This window comes from Carcharodon carcharias, chromosome 23, assembly GCF_017639515.1.
Source record: "Carcharodon carcharias isolate sCarCar2 chromosome 23, sCarCar2.pri, whole genome shotgun sequence".
Taxonomy (NCBI): domain Eukaryota; kingdom Metazoa; phylum Chordata; class Chondrichthyes; order Lamniformes; family Lamnidae; genus Carcharodon; species Carcharodon carcharias.
In genome coordinates, this window is record NC_054489.1 from 23,374,238 (window position 1) to 23,398,688 (window position 24,451).

The following is a 24,451-nucleotide window of genomic DNA, read 5'->3' on the forward strand; positions in this document are numbered from 1 at the left end:
ATTCCTGCATACATTAGGGCTGCAAATGCAGCTTCAAAAATTCAAACACTTCCTAAATGGAAATGGAGAGTAATGGGTTCTAGGAACAGGGTGGGCATATGTGATAGGAATTGCTGCCCATTTGGAGGATCCACACCCACACAGACTTGTTGAGTCCAACATGCTGTTTCTTGTTGCACTTTGTCATTCTACAGATTTGGTTTAAATCTAATTTTAAGTGAGCAATATATTGTAAAGCTGAACTTTAAAAGCTTAATGGGGAAATCTAACTTTAAAACAGATCCTGAATACCTCATGGGAATACTGATAACCAGGTTTTTAATTAAGGTAAAATAACTCTCAGGACCTGAAAAAAAAACACATTGAACTACTTTCAATAACTATAACTATACGAAGTGATTTAATCAGGCATAAGTTAGAAAGGTTTTTCTTTATTCCTCTATTATGGGGTAGCTCTTAATAATTTATTGGCAGGGTTTAGCTGATTTAAGCATCAAAGTATTTTAAATTTTAATACTTAAGGACTCATTATTTTTTGGTTTCATTAGCAGTTCTAAGTATTTTCATTTGTAGCATCAGGTGCCTGAAAGGATTAATGAATGCACAGTTGTTACAAAGTTTGTGTGGTGTTGGCCCTGTCGTTTCAAGCAACCTGAAAATATTTCCTACTGTAAACAAAAAATTCAAGATAGCACCTCTACCCTCTGGAAAATATCAGCATGTATTATGTAAAAACCAGCTGACTCTCTCCTGTTGAAGCGTATGTTGAAATATTTACAAGTTAACCCAGCTCAGTATTTTTAATACTGTTCTTTCGACAAATAATATTAATGTTTGGATAAATATTTTGAGGAGAGCATGTTGATATCTAACAAATGCCAAATGGTTCAACATGGTTTGTATCCAAATCCACCATGTGTGAGAAAATGCAATGTTGTGTTGTCAACCTTGGCTCTGTTGGCAACACTCTTGCTTCAAGGTCAGAAGATTTAAGTTAACTTTTCAATGCAGTACTGGAGAGTGCTGCACTGTTGAAGGCGCTATCTTTTTACTGAGCTGTTAAACCGAGGCCCTATATGCCTTTTCAGGTGGACATAACAGATCATGGCACTATTTGAATAAGAGCAGAGTTCTCAAAGGGTGTCCTCAATCTGCATCACCGAAACAGATTATCTGGTAATTATCTCATCATTCTTTGTGGGGCTTTGCTGTGTGCAAATTGGCTGGTATTTCCTACATTGCAATAGTGACTACCTTTCAAAAGTATTTCATTGGCTGTGGAGCACAGTAAGAAGTCCTGAGATCATGAAGGGTGCTGTACAAATGCAAGATCTTTCTATAATGAGTAGTTAGTGCACTAAGAATGCTCAGGAAGTAAAAGGGTAACTTCACAGAAGTGCAGACTTCCTTTTGCAAATTTGATTCATCCATTAAACTTTAATTGCACATAAACATTTTTACAATACAAACAGAAGATTTTTCTCAGAGAGACCGCACATTTTGATTTTGATTGCCATATATTAACAATAAATTATGTACAATTGTCTGCCACAGAAAAGCTTCAATGGTTTCTCAATGCATGAAAAAGGTTTGCATGCAGTGATCCTTTTGGTTTGGTGTAGTCTTCACATAATTCTTTAGAGGTCCGATCCTTCTGCACCATAATTAAAACGCAAAGACACAAAAGGTAGACAAGGTACAAAGAGAAGGGAATCACCACATCAAGGAATCATCGTACCTGTGGAAAGTAATAATGGAGCTGATAAAAAAATAAGTCAAATACATGCATTAGATTTCATTGTACTTTAGATACAGGTTAATATCCATTTAAATACCTGACCAAAAAAGAAACCAACCTGGTTTGTCACTAATATATATTGTGTGATTTTCGAGACATTACAGGGTAATTTTTTAGTCTATGTATTAAATTGTTCTTGTTCATTCTTGATAATTTTACTCCTGCAAGTTCGAAATTACTGCTAATATCAATTATGATGAAAATTACTGGAAAACAGACAATAGCTTAACATAAAATATTATTAGTATGTGTACAGCAGACATGTTTTCATATTTAAATTACCATTTCATTTGAGTACACAAATCAGTAACTTGATAGAGCATTAAAGTTTAAAAAGTATCAGTACTTGTCTTAAATATCGTGTGTTTGAAATGGATGTCACTTCAAAATATTTCAATGATGATGTATTTCAGCTTAATGAGGTAAATATTAAAGACCATATTAAGTTTCAATTATTCTACCTTACATGCTCTGTTCTTTATAACATCTCTGTGTTTAAATCATGACTCATTCAACTGGTGTTAATTCATTCCCTGGACCTCAAGGAACGCATTATATCACCCAACCATTATTCTTTGATTTATTTGTCATTTCCCAGAGTCATTTTACCCACAGCGTACTCCTTCACTGGGGTTCTCAATAAAACAAAATACAATTTTCTTCTCAACGTGCTCCTGGAAGTTGACCTTCTGCTTCTCCAATCATTTTGACAAAATACAGCAGTACACAGTATTTCAGATAAAAGCAAAATACTGTGGATGTTGGAAATCTGAAAGAAAACAGAAAATGCTGGAAAAACTCAGCAGGTCTGTATTTCAGATTTCAGACCGTATTTCAGAGTTCCATTATCCTATCAAAGTAGGATATCACCAGAGTTTAGAAATAAAGTAGAAAAAGAAAAAAAAATGAACCAGTAAAGAGAAAATAATAAAAGAGAATAGAGACTGAATTCTGTAAAGCTGAATAATGAAGAGCTGAGAAAGAGTTTGAAAGCAATGTTTCAAAACTGGCAAACATTATTAACCATGTTAATTTTGTATACAAATAAATGGTTATGAAGTTGGATATAAAATTGTACACATTAAACTTAGCATGGGATTAGATTTCAAGCTTCTTTCAGTTTAGTCAAGGTATTCATCCTCAAAAGTGTGACTGGGTCAAACAAATTGTTAAACAAATACAGATGCATGCAGCTGGGTGAATCCTAATTGAGTTCCAATTGAATTAGCTGGTTTGTTTTTCAGATCTCAGACCAAGTGATCTTCTCATGCTGTGTGAATGTCCTGAAGCTGTAATAATCAGTAATGGGTACTGTTGTCATTCGATGTTTAAATTGATCTGAATGTGAATTTGGAAACAGTGGTCAAGGTTTAATGTGGGAGATAGAGGTCTCACCCACCAGTCGGAGAACTGGTGAGAACCCCAAGTCGATTTTCTCCAGAGACCCGACACTATTCAATTCCAATTAGGCACTTACCTGGGCAACATTAGTCCTCCTGTCTGATCAAGCCTCCTAAGGATGGAAGTCCCACTCCCTGAGAGCTACCGGTCAGAGGCCTACAGCTCTCCATTAGCAACAGCGTCAACAGGAACGGTAGCCACCGCAGGTACTACAGGGTGGCCTACCATTGAGAATCACCAGTTAGAGATGAGTGCAAATAGGATGGGGGTCACAGGGAGGTGGTGGCCCACAAGGGTTGGGGGAGGGGTGGCGGGGGGGGAGGAGGTTGGAAGTAAGGTCAAGGGAGGGGCTTCCTGTGGTCCTCCCACCTTCCTGATGTTGGGTCCTTCAGTTGGGCACAGCATGCCCATGATAAGTGAAACCCCCCACGCACTCCCCCACCACCATTCCCCCTGGGTTGTCCACTGGTTTGCTGGGTGGCCTCCCAGAATGGCAAGTCCCTCACCCAGCAGCAGGATGAGGCCCTTAAATAGCCACTTATGCACCTTGATTAGTTTCCAGATGGGGAGGCTGCCTGCAAGTTTTCCTGCCCTGCACCTGAACAGAGGGAGGCAGGAAAATGGCGCAAATCGCCACCCCCTACCTTCCCGTCCAATCACGTGCCCACTCCAACTTCAAACTCATTAGGGTGGGGGCATTATATTCTGCTCACCCAGACTGATGAGATTGGCAAATTCAAAACAGGCAGCATCTCAATTCTACTAACAGGTACTAGAAAATATGCTATAGAAATGACCAGAGGCCTTGCATATTCAGGCCAGTAAGTAAACTATGTAAAATAATATAATTTGCAGCCTTTAATGTCATTACTCCAAAATAGGGTTCATTTAAGTCTACAATGTCCTAGTTTACCTGAAATCGGCTATTATGAGCTATGTTGAATTGAAGAGAAAAAAAGCTGCACACTGTCTTGTGAGTAATAATAATGCGTGCATCTTTTCACCTTCAGCAACTGAAATCTCTTCTGTTCCTTCTTTCAGACCTTTTTGCAATAGCTCCTCCCTAACTATGTCACAGGTATATTTTTGAAAAGCCAGTCTTGTTAAAGATCAATTTGGCGAATTTTGCTGGCACCCTCTTTTCCAGAATGTTGAGCTTTATTATAGTAGAGAAAAAAAATGTTCATTTTAATCTGAATTGCCCAGTAGAAACTGCAAGGGTGGATGGTTAAAAATGATAATGTTACTTATCTCCTTGAAATTCAACCCTTTCCTGCATTATCTGGTATAAACCCCAGATGCGGGCAGAAGCCTCGTGGATTTTTTGCCATTTGGGCTCCTGTTAAGTCATTAGGATCCTAATGGCATTTTAACCATGCTGTGAGTGGGAAAGTCCCAGCATTTTTCCCACCTGGTCCGAAAAAGCTCAGCAACTGCTGGGAAGGATGATGAAGCCCTCCAGCTAAGTCAAAATATTACCTTTGTGGGACCAAGAAGAGCAGAAGTGCTCCTGTGGACCTACAAGAAAATTCTCCACAAGCCTTCCCTGAGACAGCTCCCCCTCTCCTTCCCTATACTGAAACTTCCAAATCTGTATCCCTGTCACTTACCTAGAAGACACCAGGAGACCCAGGGCACACAATTTTCTCCTACCAGCAACCACGCTGTGCCCTCTTCCTGCCCAGAATGGCTGGGAGATAGGCTAGTGAGGCCTGGCTGTTAAAATTACCATTGCTTCCTGCTATCTCTGGCAAGCAGAGAATGAAGTTGCCAGGGAGGTTTCTTGCTGGAAGCCCACTCCGAGTTAAAATCCACCTCAGGGCTTATTCCACATATGCACTTAACATTAGCTATTAAGACAAGGATAACAGATGGAAGTACTTCTGGCCAGCACAAAATGTTTCAAATTCTTTGTCAGTAGAGGAAATCATCAAGCTTTTCTTTATAATCACATGTTGTGGTGCTTTAAAGTGCAATCACTGAATTTATATTTTTTTTTCAAATTGTTATCAAATCCCTCCATGCTCTAAAGATCCTCCCCCCCTATATCTGTGATCTCCCTATCTAAGCCTTTAAGTTCCTGAGATCTCTGTAGTCCACCAGTCCTGTCCTCTTAAGCATTCCTGACTTAATTCTCCACCATTGACGGCTGTGCATTCAGCTGCCAATGCCTCCATCCCTAAATTTTCCAACTCTTTACCTCTCTCTTTTCCTTTAAGACATTCCTTAAAACCTAGCTCTTTGACCAAGCTTTGGTCATCTGGCCTAATATCTCCTCCTTATGTGGCTTAGTGTCAAATTTTGTTTGGTAATGCTTGTAAAAGGCCTTGGGATGTTTTTATCATGTTAAAGGCACTATATGAGTGCAAAGTTTAGTCCCATTATACCAATCATGCTGCTAAATCACATATTGTGAACACAAATTATGCTTCTGGGAATTTTCTCCACGAAGCTGACATAAACCAGCAGGAAAGAAAATAAAGGTCAGTAATGTTCAAAGATTCTTATACATTCGCATTACACTTAGGACAGTATAGTGAGTTGATATAAATCTTAGGAATAAATAAAGATTTCTGCATCATCTTTGGAATAGAACTATTTGTCATTTTAAATTTAATATTATAACTTTCATGTATTCATGCAGTGATCATGATAATAATATGGTCTAAAGGTAACTAACCATGTTTTCAATGATGTTGGATAGGTTCCATATGTTCTGCTGTTGGCAACAATTTTTTAAATTGTTCTACGTTGTCTAATACAGTAGAGATGTTCATACAACCATCAAAATAATAAAGGCATATCAATGCTAGTGTGTGAACGCATGACACCATCAAATGCCAGGTGCACCACACAACGCATGTTGGCAGGTCAATCATATTGAGAAATATCTCACAATAAGGGATTACAAATGGCTGTAATGTTCTGTATGTGCAGCTTTCTTATACATGATTCATTCTCAGAAAGGCAGGTCTCTGGAAAAGGATTGCACTCAAATGTTTAATTTTATTCTATTGCTTTTTTATCTGTTTTTATTCCATTTAGAATCCATGGTTCCAGTACATCAAAACCTTTTTTAATCATTCTGACAGTGAACAGTTCCTGATCTAAGGCTGGCCTTTAGACACAAAGCCAATCTTTGAACCATACGATGTTGCTTGGGTCTCTGTATGATAACACTAAGCACACTAAATCAAATCATTTCCTGCCAAACTTTACCTATTTTAGAAATGCTCCTATGTGCAAAGCAAGTATTGGTTCTGTCTTTATTGTTGGTTAAAGAAAATTGTACGAAGTTTAGCAAATCGGTAGTTTTATCTTCTTTTAGCATAAATTGTGACCTGAACATAATCCCGATTCCAGTACAACATTTCAAATTCAGCTAGATTATTCTCATCTCCAGAGATCAGAAAAACTTTTAAGTTTATTTAATGAACCACCTTCTATTCCTTTCTATTTGGATTAAAAACATAAGAACATAAGAAATAGAAGTAGGATTAGACTATTTAGCCCTTTAAACCTGCTCTGTCATTCAACAAGATTGTGGCTGATCTGGTCGTGATCTCTACTCCATGTTCTTCCCCTAACACTTGACTCTCTTGTAAATCAAAAATCTAACTCAGCCTTGAATATATTCAATGACCCAGCCTCCTCTGCTCTCTGGGGTAGAGAATTCCAAAGATTAACAACCCTCAGAGAAGAAATGCCTTCTCATCTCCATCTTAATGGGAGGCCCCTTATTTAGAAACTGTGCCCCCTAGTTCTAGATTCCCTCACAAGTGGAAACATCCTCTTTGCATCCACCCTGTCAAGCTCCCTCAGAATCATATATGTTTCATTAAGATCACCTCTCATTCTTCTAAACTCCAATGACTATAGGCCAACCTGCTCATCCTTTCCTCATAAGGCACCTCTTCATCACAGGAATCAATCTCGTAAACCTTCTGCGGAATGCCTCCAATGGAGACCAACAGGGTACACAGTCCTCTAGAAATGGACTTACTAGCCCTGTACAGTTGTAGCAAGACTTCCCCACTTTTATGCTCCATCCCTCTTGCATCCCTCTTCCATTTGCCTTGCTAATTATTTCTTGCATGCTAACCTTTTGCGATTCGTGTATAACATCATCCAGATCCTTTGTACTGCAGCTCTGTCAATTCAAATAATATTCCACTTTCCTGTTCTTCCTAACAAAGTGGACAACCTCACATTTTCCCACATTATACTTCAATTTTTTGCACATTCACATACCTACCTATATCCCTTTGCAGACCCTCCTCACAACTTACTTTCCCATCTATTATCAGAAAATTGGCCCTTTGTCCAAATTATTAGTAATTGAGGCACTGATTCCTGTGGCAGCCCACTTTTTTTTAATTCATTTCATGGGATGTGGGCATCACTGCCTAGGTCAGCATTTATTGCCCATCTCTAATTGCCCCTGTTCAGAGGGAAGTTAAGAGTCAACCACATTGCTGTAGGTTTGGAGTCACATGTAGACTTGATCAGGTAAGGACAGCAGAGTTTCTTCCCTAAAGGGAACCAGATGGGCTTTTAATTCCAGATTTTTATTGAATTCAAGTTTCACCATCTGCTGTGGTGGGATTTGAACCCAAGTCCCCAGAGGATTACGCTGGGTCTCTGGACCACTATGACAATACCACTATGCCACCACCTAACTGCAGATGGCAACCTGAAAATGACCTATTTATTATGACTCTCTGTTAGTTAGCCAATCCTCTATCCAAGCTAATATATTACTTCCCAACACTATGGCCAGGATTTTCAGCTTGGCGTGCGGGCGCACACCCAACACAAGTGTGAAGTAGCGCACAATGAAATCGGGCGAGCGTCCCAATATCATCACGCGCTTGTGCGATATTTCAGTCAGTGGGCGCATATGAGAGTCGGCTGCGAGCACACTGGCAGTTAAGAGGCCTATTAAGGCCCTTCATCATCTAATTAAATAGAACTTTTCACGGCCTTTGCATTTTTTGCGAAACCTCATCCACGGGCAGGATGAGGTTTCCAATAATGAATAAAAAAAACAATAAAATATTTTAAACTCTTTTTTCCACATGTCCCTCTTCATGTGACTGAGTCACATTTGGAGACATGTTTATATTATTTGTGAAATCTTCATTTCTCATTTTAAAAATCTTCAGCTCCCTGAGGCAGCTCTGTGCCTCTAGGGAACTTTTTCTAAGCGCATCCCCATGCATGCGCAAACTTCAGCACTCGCACTCCTCCCGCCCCCACTCCGGCAGCGCTGAGGCTCAGGGCCCAATCATGGGCGGTGGACCATTTCGCGGCTGCTCCCAGGCCCGCCTGCCGCACCCGCCCAATGAGGGGAAAATCCTGCCCCATGAGCTCTTAACTTGTGTATTAACCTTATCCATTGGTTCCTTTTATCCACCCTGCTTGTTACATCCTCAGCAAATTCTAATACATTTGTCAAACACAATTTCCCTTTCATAAAATCATTTTGACTTTGCTTGATATTATTATGATTTTCTAAATTTCCTGCTACTACTACTTCACTTTTAATGGATTCTAACATTTTCCCAACAACAAATGTCAGATTAAGTGGCCTATAGTTTCCTGCCTTCTATCTCCCTCCCTTCTTTAATAAGGGTGTTGCATTTGTGGTTTTCCAATCTGCTGGGAACTTTCCAGAATGTAGAGAATTTTGGAAGATTACAACTAATGCATCCACCATCTCTGAGGCCACTTCTTTTATGACCTAGGATGCAGGCCATCAGGTCCAGCCTTTAGCCCCATTAGTTTCCTGAGTACATTTTCTTTAGCAATAGTGATTTTTCTAAGTTCCTCCTTCCCTTTTGGGCCTTGATTTTCTAGTATTACCAGGATGCTTTTAGTGTCTTTCACCATGAAGATACGTACAAACGCTTGTTCAAAGTCTGCCATTTTCTTCTTTCCCATTATTAATCCCCAATCTCATCCTTTAAGGGATCAATATTTACTTTAGCAACTCTCTTCCTTTTCATATATCTCTATGAGCTTTTACTATTTCTTGCTAGTTTCCCCTCATATTCTGATGTCTCCTCCTTTAATGTTTTTAGACATAATTTACTGCTTTCTAAAATACTTACAATCTTCTAGCCTGCCACTAAACTTGGCAGCATTGTATGCCTTTTTTTTTCATTTGATATTGCTGCTCCAAGCATTACATATAACAATGTTTTACCTTACTAAAACTGTCATTTTCTTTAATTTGGGTTACGTTCTATGAGGAAAGATTTACTCTGATTTAAACAAAAATCGAAGTACTGTTGAATAAGTTAGAAACAAAAGGTGGTGAATCATCTTTGCAGTTTTGTGATAATTACTGAGCAGGTTGAAAAGAGTCTGTGTGCGAATGTGAGTCGCTATCATTTCCCTGTAGGACACTGAGCTCTAAGCATGAGAAACACTTCTCCAGACTATATTTACCTTGACCTCCCAATGTGATCCCTGCTCGCATCAAAGGGGGACTCTGACAAAGCTTCCGGACTACCTCTCTTCCCATATCTATTGGAGAGAAAAATAAACAAGCAAGTTCAATTCTAACATTTTAATTTCCTTTGCATATTAAAACAACATAATTTCAAAATACCTTCCACACACTAACTTTTCTGGTCACTATAATTAGAATAAAATAGGAAGTCACAGATTTCCAGCGATTTGCATGCATATACCTTAATCACTATGAACATTAATAAGTGGGAAATGTATCACTGCATTTGGTTTACTTTAAATGTCTAAGCATATCTTTGGAAGAATATCAATTCTGAATATATGGCAGAAGATATATAATGAGGAACAAAGAGTAAATACTGATCTAATTCCATGAATAAGAGATTCAAAATATCACCTGCAAGTGAGTTGTAAACTGTTTTGTCAGCAGTGTGATGAAATGGATATTCCACTTTCCACACATATTCTATTCACAATACAGGAACAAAATTGAGGTAGCTAGTACATTTGGAAGTAATTATTAAGCATATTGGTGTCATGTTTGTAAGAATACAGGGTATTGTTGAAAGTAAATGACTTTCTTATTTAGAAGATTATATAATGACACTTTTCTCATGAGTTTGAAGCTGATTAAAAAAAAACGTAGTGACAGATAATTGAGTGTTTTACATCGAATTTACAGCACAGGATCAGGGCATTTGGCCCAACTGGTCAAAGCAGGTGTTTTTATGCCCCAGGCAAGCCTCCTCCCACCCTATTTCATCTCATCCTTTCAGCTTATCCTTCTATTCCTTTTTCCCTCATGTACTTCGAGTTCCCCTTAGATTTACCAAGGAAAATTGACTCAATTGTTTCTTGTGGTTCACTAGTTCCACATTCTGCTCTCTCTCTCTCAATAAAGATTTTTCTCCTAATAAAGTCTTTATGGATTATGATATTGCCTGAAGGTTTGACGTTTATGAACATCTTGGCAGGCAAGCAGTCAGAATAAATATTGCCTGGTAAAAGGTTAGATAAATATTCTGGATTTACCTTTGGGAGATATTGGGAAAAAACATTTTTTTAGAAGCTGAAATAGATTGGACATGGTCTGGGTAAGGAATAGGTTTAATTGGTTAAATGACCTTTTCTCATTCCATGCTTTTTTTTATTTCATTCCTCCCTGGATTTTCTAGTGAGCAGGGAAATCAGGAGAGCTAGAATGAAATGTATGCTGATGTGGAAAAGATGACTGAGAGGATGATGAAAAGGATCAGATGTGCTAGTGTGGAAGGTACAAGATCACTAGGAAGTCTACAAATTAAATGACACCAAGAGGCTGAGGAAGATCTCAGGAATACAGAGGCGATTGTGGAGGATCATGGTGAAAGAAGAAGAAAAGCATAAGACCGGAAGAAATGCCATGAATAAAGCTTCATACTACCATCCAAATTGAGGAGATAAATCAGAACTCAATCTACTCCTGTTTAGAGATGAGATGTCATGAATCACTATGGGCTATTTACTATAATGGACTTCGTTAAAAATAGTTTTAGATTCAGGGTTTCTTTTAGTATGAACTGTTAGACCATTTTTTTTGTTGCCAATTCTCTCCCCTTGTCTCCTGAAGTTTATACTGGAAAATAGTTCCACAGGCTCTGCTGGCCCTCTCAGTGCCTTTCCTAATTGATGTCCTTTCTGGATGAGTCTGAACAAAGATAGTTGGCAGACAATTTATCAAATGTGTCACCATAACCGAGTTCAATTCTGTCTGCACCCAAACTCCATAAATGTGCCATTGACACAATGTCACGAGGGTACTGTTATTATACAACCAAATTATCTTGGATTCATTGCTATTGAGGTTTATTTACATCTCAATTTCTGTCTCCTAGACTCTGGAATTCCTTCCCTAAATCTCTGCATCTTTTTCACCTGTTTAAAACTGATCTCTTTGTTCAACCTTTGTTAACTGTCCTAATAGCTCATGTGGGTTGGTATCATATTTTGCTTGATAATGCTCCTGTGAAACACCTTGGGTACCTTACTGCTCTGATGGTGCGATATAAATCTATGCTGTTGCTCTTGTTTATTTGACAGTGACGTCAGCTTCAGTTAAATGTTTGGTTTTGCAGCACCTCTTCTATTCATTCTACTGCATTTATTAATCTGCTGACATTTCTTTCTGACAATTTTCCCTCATTAGAGTTAGCCTACATCCCGTTAGAGTAGACCATGTACAGTGTAAATGGTGCAAGAAAAACTCTCCTACGTTTAGAAAAACATTGAATTGATGCATATTTGGCCCAGTTTTACTCAAAAATTACTTTACGCTAATACAAATGGAGGGAGATGGTGGCGTAGTGATAATGTCACTGGACCAATAACCCAGAAGCCCAGGCAAATGCTTGGGGAACGTGGGTTCAAAATGTAGCTGGTGGAATTTAAATTCAATTCATAAAACCAGTCTCAGGGATGGTGACCATGAAACTATAATCAATTGTTGTAAAAACCCATCTGATTCTCTAATGCCCTTTAGGGAAGGAAATCTGCCACCTTTACCTGGTCTGGCCTACATGTGACTCCAGGCCAAAACAAAATGTGTTGGTTGACTATTGAATGTCCTCTGAAATGTCCCAATAAGCCATACAATTCAAGAGTAATTATGAATGAGCAACAAATGCTGACTTTACCAGTAATGCCCACATCCCATAAATTAATTTTTAGAATATACGGTAGAAACTGCACCAATTTACTTCAATGGTGACTGGTGAATTACAAAGGCCTGTACAACCCTAAGTTTTGGGTTAATGTGTGCACAAGCTGTACAGCTGTAATTCCTAAAAATGACAAGTTAAATACACATTTGCCACTCAGTTCTTTACCAGTGTCATTGTATAGACATACATAAAACATGCTAAATGTAGGTTACCTACCTGAGTCAGAAAGGAGCATAAACCCTCTCTGGGTCTTGAGCACAGAATTTAGGTTGTTACTTCAGTGTAATACTAAAGCATTACTGTATTTTCCTTTTGATGAAACGTTAAACTAAGGCTCCATCTGCCTGCTCAAGTGGAAGTAAAAGATGCATGGTGCTATTTAAAGAGCAGGGAACTTCCCCTGACCAATATTCATGTCTCAACCAACACCAAATGCATTAACTGGCCTTTCATTTGTTCGTTGATTGTGGAACTTTACTGTCTGCAGGTTGGATGCTTAATTTGCCTACCTACCAACAGGGACTGTACTTTAAAAGAGACCTACTTGCTGATCTACAAAAGAGTAAGTGTTATGGGGCAAGGCAGGAAAGCGGAGTTAATCAGGTCAGCCATGATTTTATAGAATGGCAGAGCAGGCTTAAGGGGCCAAATGGCCTACTCCTGCTCCCATTTCTTATCATCTCACATCAAGCGCATTGGGACACAACAACAACTTGTATTTCCATAGCACCTTTAACACAGTAAAATGTTCTGAGGTGCTTTGCCAGCCTAGGAGAGAGTAATAGTTTTAATGGAGACTAGGGCATCAAAGATAGAAGTGATCTACTGACAGAATCCACAGAGTCAACACATTCTCCACATATGTGCATAGGCGTTGTATGTTAGCTAGGTGCAAAACGCCACATAAAATTTATTTCTTCTACTCAGATGAAATAATAAAAGTGAATTTTGTGCTTAGAACTAGATACTAATGAAGCTTGTTAATTCATTAAGCTTAATGGTCTGGAACATTAAGATTGTCTTTCCTAATTGGCTCTTAGGTTTTACTGCAGATATCTTTGGTGAATCAAATTCTGTTTTTTTTCCCCATTTATAGATTATCTTCCTATTTTCCTCTGACATCTTCTAGTGCTGACTCCAGCCTCCACTTTTCTCATATAACTAAGAGATCCTTAGGCCTTGCTTTTTACAGAGGGTGAGGTGTCAGGAAAGGTACTCATGGCCCAGTGGTGGTGGTGAACCCAGGGAGGTCAGAGGCCCAAGGCCTCATTTAATTAAAGTTTTCTGGAGGCCTATCCAACACATAGCCAGGTTCACTACTTGGCCTGGTGGGCAGCAACGGGAGGCCACAGCTGAGGAGTTGTGGGAATGAACCCTGGCTGTCAGTGGAAGGACAGTTTCCATGGAAATTGTGGTCAGCAGTTTGAAATGGCTGGGGCAGATGAAGCACTCCTACTCTGCCTGACCCACAAGGATTTCAGAGGCAGAAAGTTTTGAAACTTACCTTGGCTCCCTTGGGGTCTCTCTCAGCTGGATGTTAATCTGACGTTGTGGTGCTGGTGATATCATTGGACCAGGACATTGGCATTTTAAGTTGGCACCAGCCTGCTTTTAATGAGAGTCTCATCAATGTTCTGAATCACCACTGTTAATATTATGACAGCTGGGAATGAGGTGGATTGGGAGCAGCATTTTCAAGATTTTAAACCCTTGCACAAACCTTTCCTGTATGTTGTGGGGGTGGAGGGGTTGTGGGGGGGAGTAGAATTGCAGCCTTTTGGAGTCTCTGCACGCATAATTCCATTTAGCCTCCAGTGATTGAGGTACTCTCTTAACGTTGAGTTTCGTCATATGGCACCCCTGACATAGGGTACTCGCAAAGTACTCGCTTAGGGTACACAATGACTTGGACCTGAGACTTTATGTAATGGAATTCAAGTGCTGTGCATCTACAGCTGATAGGCAGTCAATCCAAATCCTCTTTTCTAAATACATATATAATCTAATTAACAATGATCTAGCAAGATAATGCAGAAGATTCTTTCTGCTTTCACTTTGTCTGGCGGTCACATAGATGGTACAAAGTAACAGGATGTCAGTTTCCTTCAAGGTGAACATTCAGATTGAACCATTTTGTGATAATATGTTTGCAATGAATAAGTCCTACTTTGCAGTGACTGATATTACAAGGCTGAATAGATTTTTGTTCAGATCCTCCATTTACAGGGAGTTGTGAACTCTTGAGGCAGAATGGACTGACAAGAAAATAAAGGAGTACTGTAACATATGTGAATAATTTAGTGCAAAACATGGTGGTACATGATGAGAATAAGGGCATGTTTAAATCAGCAAGTGAATGGAGCGATTTTTAAAAGGGCTCAAACCTTTTAATATACGAAAGGCAGTAAGTAAACTTCACTGCCCTTACTTCTTTATAAAAAGTTATCTGTGTTTTGATAGACTATTTATACACTAATCACTTTGTGCAAGTGTTCAGTGTACTGCATCCTAGTAGCAATCCCACAATTAATTTCTCATGCTTTTTTTGTCTTTCATAAGTTGCAAGGCACAGTGAGTTTTAAACAATGTTTATACCTCAAACCCTGGTCTGAATCCAGCCTAGGCTGATGAGTTCTGAGTCTCTTTCAACTCAACCGCAAAGCTGGATACCAATGGAAACAACTTATGTGAAATGAATTTTTCATTCTCAACCCAGTTCACATGGCAGTTGTTCCCCTGAACAAAACTTTTCATAATTGCAGATGAGTCAGCATTATTGAGTCAGCATTAAATTGCTAGAATGGCTAACCAGAAATGGCTGTCTAGTGGAGTGAACAGAAATGTCAAATTGAAACAGTGCAGTGATTTTTTTAGATTTAGATTAACTTGTGTTAAAGTGTGGAGCAGAGGGAGCTTTACTTTGCAACTGAGCCCCTCGGTGTTAACAGCAGAGTGTTAAAAGTGATAAAAGTGTTCAATTCACAAATATTGATGCCTGTGATCTTAATCTGAAAAAAATTTACTTTGTGCAAATAAAATGCTCACAGCAATCATTGCTGTAATGGTTCCTTCCTGGAAAAACTTATGGAAAAATAAAACCAAATGACTTTGATTGAGGAGTTTGAGCATTTCAATTGTCCTTGTATTAATAATTTCATCAGTGCATCTTGATCAGCCCTCAAGTTCAGTTCAGGGTTCGAAGCATCAGTTGAAGGTACCATCATGAGATGCTACCATATGGTGTGTGGGGGAGGGTGTGATGGTTTTAATCATTCACTCCCAATTGCTAACAACGTTGGAATATTCTTCCAAGAATGTATGTTTGAGATCAGGCAGTAAATCTGAATGTTATGAAGCACATGGGGGAATAAAACAAGGAAACGGCTCAATCAACATTTGAAATTTTAATTGATTAATATTAACAGCCTTTGCTGTATTGGGGAATTAAATACATTGCGTTAGGGCTGTTAGATTGTTGCTATTAGGATGACTTAAGATGAGAGCCTTAGTGAACTAGGGAATGGAGGAGGGACAATTTAAGGGTTGTGACTGTTGTACAACACAGAAACTGATGAGTGAAAAGTAAGACCAGAGTTTTCTATGCATTCTTGTTGCTTTACACCGCATAGATCAACTGTCCACTGCCTCTTAAGTAAAGTGTTGCCAAAAGAGCACTGTGGTTTCTGTTCACATATATTATCAATTTTTTAAAAAAGTCAGAGTAGTTTCTAAGTGCTCCCAAAATAAAGATAAATATATCCTGTAATTTCTGATGTCAGTCCAGCTGCACTGACTACTCAATGCCATTTGATATCAACAGCAAAAACAGAAAATGCTAGAAATACAGAAGCCAGTAAGCATTTGGAAAGAGAAACAGCTGGATTTGATAAAGGGCGCATACCTAAAATATCATCTTTTTGTCTCTCTTTAAAGATTCTGGATTGTATCTTGCGCATTTTCAAAATATTTGGCTTCTATTTTACATTTGCAGCTTTCTTTTCTTTTTAAATTTTTTTTTCAGGTGAACTTATTTTCCCAGGTAATTGTGTTTTTACTCTTGTTTTGAACCAATACTGTTAAAAAAAATAGAAAGCTGCCACTGGGAAGATATGACCAGTAAACTGCTGACATGTACATGATTAAAGATGCAGCAAATGAACAGTCAGATTTTAGATTTAAGCAGGGATAGGAGTGTAATTAAAGCTTAAGGTCAATACTATAATTAACACTAACATTACAATCTGACACAGTGGCCACAGTCATTCATACAAGGTACAGCATAAGCCAAGTTTATTTTAGGTTAACTCTTTACTAATATATAGGTAGGCTTAAAGGATTGGCTGAGTGTTAGAAAGCAGAACAGAATGATGAGTCAATCAGATCACTCAAGTTTCAAGTGCATTTCACCTATAAAGCAACAATGAATGGCAAGGTGCACATATTTCAGGGCTTTTATTACACTGGGCATTATGACATGAAGCTGAGTTTAAAACCCTAAAGCGTTTGCTGTTCTCTTCAAACAGTAAACTGGAGATAATGTAAGGAAATCATGCACAAAATACTAATGTATATTCAAAACAAGTAATTGGAATAAGAAGGTATAATTAAAATTGTAGATGAGTACTTTGAGCGAGTGTACTGGGATCCCAAAGGAGGTCTTGTGATGCAGAGGGTAGCATCCTTGCCTCTGAGCCGAAACTCTGGGTTAGAGTCCCACCCCAGGACTTGATGGCCAAGGAAGGTACATTCGTAATGTGGCCAGACAGGTTGAGTATCAAGCAGCAAATCCTTCCAAAACATGCCAATGGCAGGCGGTAAGAGCAGGAGAGATTCCTGGTCAGCCATGTGATGGAAAGAAAGTTGGAGCCTCTGCCATCACTATCTATAGTTCCAGGTGCCAACATGCATGTAAAAGTGTATGTTGCCACAGCAAATTGGACTTCGTGAGTGATCTGTAACAGACCACTACAACTGGGTTCTTACAACATTAATAACCATTTTCAGCACAACAGGATAGTTCACAGCACATGTTATTAAGTGCAATAAAGTTAAGAAGCATCTTCAGAATATGCTTGGAAGGCTATTTGAAATACACATGTGCCCTTGAATGCTGATTTACAAGCTAATAAGGTGCCTGGGTATCTTGTTCCTCTGTGCTTTGTAATGATGATGCTGACCAATGAGTGTAGCTGCCTTGCTTCCTACATTATAACTGTGATTATACTTCAAATGTACTTCAACAAATATAAAGCACCTCGGGACATCATGAAGCACCTGCTCCCTCCCCTCTTAAACAGTATAAAATTCATCATGTTTCTACCTCTCTTCTGTCTGTTTCTCTCTCCGCAGATGCTTCCAGACCTGCTGAGTTTTTCCAGCATTTTCTGTTTTTATTTCAGATTTCCAACATCTGCAGTATTTTGCTTATTTCTATGGAAGTTCTTTCTTTTCCTATACATTCTAATGTATAGGGTGATCTCTATCTACACTGTAAATGTAAGACAGGAATTCTTCATTTAGTCTCAATAGATTTAATTGTTTCAATTTGCTGCTGGCGTAAAGTCAACATTACAGGCTTTTAGAAATTAAATTGCACTTTAATATTTTTATCTGAAATTAATTAGCTCATATTCCCATAATCTTATAAGAAAAACTTAAAGATGTTTTTGCAAGTTTGAACAAATCTTTCATTAGTGGTGAATTCATGAATGTTATTAGTCATGTGTCGATCATTTTATTAATACAATTATTATTAGGGAACAATTTGACAGCATATAGATAATAGCCAAATGTGAAGTGATGACTTGATCCAAATGCATCAATTACTTGACTGAGTACTTTCAGCCAAACATTTCTATTTAAAGACTTCTCTGTTCCCTAAATGAATTACTTTGCAATACCTTCAAAGCAAATACTACATGTAATTCCCAGAACAATGCTGGTCCTGAATTTAAGGGCTCCCGAATAAGAGAAATCAGTTTTGCAGGTGAGTGAAGAGTGTAGTAGTTCAAAGACAATTTGTAAAGGTTGCTCACATATAGCTGCACCGTGTGAAACAGAAGCTCTAAACTTCTTTTGACTTCTTTTCACTGACTCACGCTCCACAGGCACCAGTCACTGCGAATGCCTCAGCCAACTGCTCAAATCCCAAGTGTGAGCTTGAATGGTACGTGTTGGCAGGCTATTTGAATCAGGGAGGCTTCACAGCTGAGCTTCATTCTGTTCTCACCCAACGTCCAGTCAGACACATTCCAGCAAGAGTCAACAGATAGTCGTCATGAGTAGGAAGCCCACTTAATAACTAATTCCACTTAGACCATGGATTAAACCTGAAACTTGCCTGAACAATATGACACAGTGCTGCACTCACCAACGGATTTGCTGCATATTTATCATCTTAAAGATGGAAAGATGCTGACAACAGCAGTGCTGCACTCGGGAATGAACTTCCCCACCAAGCAATTGGGGAGCTCTGTGCGTGTTTTTAAAAGAAAATTATATTATGTTAATTAAACAACAAAGGGAGTAAAGTAAGCAAATCAATCATATCAGGTGACTGCTTAGCACTCTTAATGATCTGCAGCAGGAACTGACTGTAGTGTGAGTTATAAATATGCAGTGTGAATTGTTGCTGGCTTGTTTGTCATCTTGCATATTCAATGATGTGTGCCTTCAGCTTACCTCTGCCGTGTGATGAGATTGATGTAATGCCTGAGAGCAGAGTAGTACTTCGCCAGTTCCTCTGGGGGTGCATCCTCTCCTGGGTTCTCAGGTTTGGGAGGATAGGCATCCACCAAAGTCCCGAGGCACACCAGCACACAGATAGCAAGAGCAATCAGGGTTGTCCAAGGTTTCTGAACGGCCACCATCTGTCACACAGGGAAGGAAAAGCCAAAGTCAGCACAACATGCCAAGGAAAATCAGCTTGAAAATCAGCAAAAGACTGCTCATAAACAAGCTTAGTGTAACAAGGTTATCTAGAAGCTGACTTAAGTATTTATATCAATAATGTTCTATTACTTTCACCCTGGAACAATTTCAAAAGCGTTTGTGACATTTAAGTATGAGTACTGATTGGAAAACAGAGATAATTCAAATTGAGCATGCAGTTTTAAATAGAGCAATTGACATGAAGAATTTGCCCAGTTCATTGAAAAAGAGACTCATTCGTCTTCACTAAATTAGATTATAGTGCAATTGAACTTTACTGCTGTGCTGGCATGGAAACACAATAGACCATGAGTGGTGGGATGTGCAATCCTGTTCTCAATCTGGAGGGGAGAAGCACCAAGCTAGTGGTGGTTAAGGGAAGTGGTGGGTAGGGGGTGAGGAGGAGGAGTGAGTGTTGGAGAAAGAGGAGGCTGCCGGAAGAGAGGAGATCTGAACAAGGTCGGTATGCAATAAGCCTCAGTTGATCAGGTCTACAAGAGATTGATTAATCCAAGAACAGACCTAGAAATAGTCAGAACTCTGCCAATTCAAAGAGCAGTTTGAAAGAAAAGTATGCGAAAGAAATAACTGAAGGCAAAGTATATTCGCTGGGTCTTGTTTGGCTTCAATTACTTGAAAACATAACGTTTCATTGTAATGTAGTACTCAAGGTTGAAAATCAGTATGTGATAGGTGTACTTCCAGGGGTAAATATTGGAGGCGAAAATATAACTAACTTGTGGTATACTGACAACACAGCCGCTACTTCCAAAATCGTGAGGAGACTTACAAAATGCTATAGATCAAGGAAAATCTATAAGGTTTCAATATGGATTGAGTATGAACATCAAAAAGACAAAAACAGTGGTAGTCAGAAAGAATACATTAGAAGAAACAAGAGGGAATATTGAAGTGGATGGTGTCACGCTGGGACAAGGAGATAAGATCTTATAACTCTCCTTCAGAGCTCTGAAGAAGAGTCATAAGGACTCGAAACGTTAACTTTATTTTCTCCACAGATGCAGCCAGAACTGCTGAGTTTTTCCAGCATTTTCTGTTTTTGTTTCAGATTTCCAGCATCCGCAGTATTTTGCTTTTACCTAAGGAGATAAGCTCGTCTACTTAGGACAAATGATAACGGAAGGTGGTTGATGTGATGCCGAAGTCAGAAGAAGGATAGAGACAGCCAGGAGTAATTTTGTGAAGGTGAAGCATGTGTGAACAACAAGAAAACTCAAGTCGAAGGGTCATGAGGACTCGAAACGTCCACTCTTTTCTTCTCTGCCGATGCTGCCAGACCTGCTGAGTTTTTCCAGGTAATTCTATTTTTGTTAAGAAAACTCAAGCTTGTAACGAGGACAAAACTCATAAGATGCTACATTCTATTCACTTTCCTGTCTGCCTCAGAAACCTGGACAATAAGTAAAGACCTGTACAAGAAAATAGAGACCTTTGAAATCTGGATGCAAAGACGTATGTGAAAAACTCCATATACAGACCATAAGACAGTTAGAGAGGTGCTAGATGGTGCAAGAGCAAAAAGAACTCTAAGAAGTGACATCCAGAAAAAAAGTCAGTATTTTAGCTGTTTGATCAGTACTGTAAAGCTACAGAGATCTTTTTTAGAGGGCAAAGTGGAAGGCAACAGAAAGAGGGGTCAACCTAGGCTTAGCTGGAGGACTGATGTCACAGAGAAGTTACAGCGGATGAGTTACAGTGGATGTGCAAGGATGGTGCAAGACAGCCAATATGACATACCATGGCAGCAGATCTCCTGGTGGGAGTAGCTACAAAGCAGAGAGGGAGATAGATGGCAGAATGAAAGTTTAAAGTGGTATGGTTAAAAGTGAGTAGAATATGATGTTTTAAGCAAATAAAGGAATTCAGAAAGTCATGAATTAGGCCAGAGAAGTAAGACACCCGCACAAAAACAAAACCATATCTAAACTGAGAGGGAAGAGTGGCAGAGGGAAGCGAAAATCTGATGAAGTGACCAGCAGTACTTATATATTAATCATGAAATTCTACGTGATTAATAATATTTAAAACTAACAGCTGCAAACCATATAACCTACATTCAAAACTTTGAAAAACCAATCAGTCTGAATGTAAGAGGAAAGAAAAAGAAAATGTCCATTTGCATTTAAGCATCACACAACTGAGCACTTGCCAGAGATGAGTGAACCAAAGGAGGCATAAGACTTTAGGAACTAAAATTAGCATCCAGGAGAACAATAATGGATGTCAATGTTTCGATGATTTTAAATAAACCCTTTTATACACTTTTAGTTCTGACGCTTTAAAGATTAAAGACTTCAATGGTAAAACCAGATGCTTTGAACCATTTCCTCCTTTTCTGCAGATCTGTAGGAACTAACGCTTTGTAATTCCTTATGTTTTTATCCCTTCTTTGCTGTCAGTTAACTCAGGTTCATTCTCTAAATGAATCATTTAGACCAGTGTCATAGTTGGCGGCATTGTCACCTACAGTGCCAAAATGAAATCAGTAAAGTTGACTGAGCCACATATGCATGAGTTGCTATAAAAAGTTATCCACATTTCTATTATATCATATTGCTGCTATATAAGGTATATATTAAAGAATGTTTCCTTCACTTAGAACCAAGCCAATATAGAACATTAAACTGTGCAGTGGAGTTTTGGTAAATGAGCTGTGACACCAAATATACAGGTCTAAGCTGGCCTCACTCCCACTCACTTGCAGTTCAGACATAAAAATGATTGGAAAATTAATTATGTGGAAATCTAATTATGTTAACTTGGAACCATGAACTCCACAAAAGACTTAAAATGCTGCAGCATGGACTGCTAGGAAGTCACGTCCCAACAAGTTCATACTGTTAAAGGTACTATGTCAAATAATTTACATCATTGTACTTGGAATAAAAGGGGCCCTTCAATTAAAAGGAGTCCAGTAAACTTGTACTGTGTGCATTTGAACGTAGACAATACAATGCATCCTGTGCACATCATACCACAAAGCAGAAATGCTGAGCTTTTCTCAATCCAAATCAAAAAGGTTCTGCCAAACACTATTATTTTTTTCGGAATTTAAAACAGTTTAGTTAATTCAGCAGGGTTACTGAAAGCATTTTTGTTGTTTTATTCCCCCTCCCCCCGGTGATCAATTGAATTTCTTCTCAGCTTCTCCCTCGCACTTTACAGTGACAGTAATGGTCAGAATCTATTTACTACCTACCTCTTCTTGAAATGCCAGCAACAATCATTGAATAGTTAGACCTGCAAAACTAGCCATGCCCCACCATTCGGATATGGAGTTGTACTCATCGAAGTTGCTGTCCGCCGGCTGCCTAACACTTTTGAGAAAAGGCTTATAAAAGTTACAATCTCTTTTCTGTGGGAGTTGGACGGGGGCGAGGGCTCACATAAACTGGGAATTCGAAAAAAGCGTACTTGTATAAAATGCATGTGTACTTACATTTTCTATTGTCTGGATGTCTGGTCGACGATCTGGGAAAATCCTAGTGTGTCTATCCTGACTCTTACTCAGCCGTGTTCAGTTCTCTTCTGAAGCTGCTGAAGATCTCAGCTCGCTTTTTATATGCGCGGACTCTAAGACCACGAGGGCGGCGTTCCTTTGTTATTCCCCCTCCTTAGACTTATTTTGCATTGATGAGCTATTGAGAAATCGATATCCACTCACTTCGCTTGTCTTTCCCCCCGCACCAGATAGCTTATCTCCCGTAAAAAAAAAACAAATCATAAAATACGTCTCCCTCCCCAATAAAAAGTAAACAGGAAGGAACAAATTGACAAGCCTCAGAACTGACATTTAGGATTCATCTCTGAGGTATCCTGATCCCTTCTCCAATCATTTCAATCCATGGTGCAGTATTTGGGAAGAAGGTAGTGCATATGATAAACGTCTAAAATTACAAAACTATTTTAATTCCACCCTTTTAAGGTGACGGTTTGTTCTAATAGCGTGATAGAAATACGTTGTCTTGGTAATTTACCAGACAAAAATGTTATGTTAATAAATACCGCTCGATTCAATTTAATACGTAAACCCAGATTTTAACATTAATGGAATTCAGTCAAATACTGAAAAGTCTTGAGTTACTTTAGCTGCATCTGCCGTTGAAACCATAAAAAACTATCTGTTTTTTTATACAAAACTTGCAGATGTAATAACATTGACTCTTAAAATCTGTCAAAATAAGAGCATACATTACAGTTTTGTGGTCTTATAGCATTCGGCTCTCCTCTATTAACCTAACGAACTTTTGATTAAATTTAAATAATCTAAAATCAAGAGCCTGAGGAGATGGGGGGTGGTGGGGGGGGGACGCGAAAATGCGTTAAACTCAATCTAAACAGAACTTGGGAATATACAAAGGCTTTTGGCCAGCAAAGACGCACGCACAAAACAAAAGGCTGCGTTTTCAAATTCAACAAAAGAAAGTTTCTTTCAAAGTTTGTACCCAATCATACACGGACCCTCGACCTTCTTGTTCTGAGCGTTAGTGGGAACCAAGCTCAACATAATACGTGTTAACATTCCACTTCACAGTAACATTCCACGGTCACTTTTCATTAGATTCGCCCGGTGTTTATGCCGATTTGTGTTAATTTTGGCCCCGAAACAATGTAAGCCCCAAATTAGATTTGTACAACAGCAATTCCTGGCGGATCCCACTAGATGACGTGACATGGAGAGATAACGGTGGCTGCCGTTTCACAGAAGTTCTGATGTAAAACGCACTTTCTACACTTCATGATTTTGCTTTCAAATAAAGTTGAAGTCATTGCGATCCTTTGAAAGCTTATCAAGTAACACGACAGGTAGCTGTAAGCGAGCAAACTTTAAGTATGGTTTGAGTTCCTTTGAGATATTTGTACCAAATTTGTTTTGCATCAATTCTGCACTTGACAGTATAAGAATGACTGCTTCAGCAACTTTAACCCTGAGCAGATCTTTCACCATTCAAATAAGTAGCTGGATAGTAGAAAGGAGAGAATTTAATTGCACTGGAAAAAAATAGACCCAGATACGGAACAGGCAAATTTTCCTAACCCACAGGGTGTTACAAAAAATCAATTTTGTTATTTGTAGATGGGTTAGAAAGACATTCGGATAAACTTTAATTTGCTTTGAAGATTT

The 24,451-nt window shown here is 38.8% G+C and overlaps 1 protein-coding gene across 1 annotated transcript; it reads right to left on the reverse strand.

Moving 5' to 3' along the window:
- Nucleotides 1–1,455: 1,455 nt before the first annotated feature.
- LOC121269055 (peptide YY-like) lies at nt 1,456–23,932 on the reverse strand. Its single transcript, XM_041173474.1, has 5 exons — nt 23,772–23,932; nt 22,766–22,964; nt 19,057–19,244; nt 9,653–9,730; nt 1,456–1,738 (listed from the first exon to the last, which is right to left on the reverse strand). The coding sequence occupies exons 3-5, from the start codon at nt 19,242–19,244 to the stop codon at nt 1,714–1,716; spliced, it is 291 nt and encodes a 96-aa protein (XP_041029408.1). The 5' UTR covers nt 22,766–22,964; nt 23,772–23,932; the 3' UTR covers nt 1,456–1,713.
- Nucleotides 23,933–24,451: the final 519 nt, after the last annotated feature.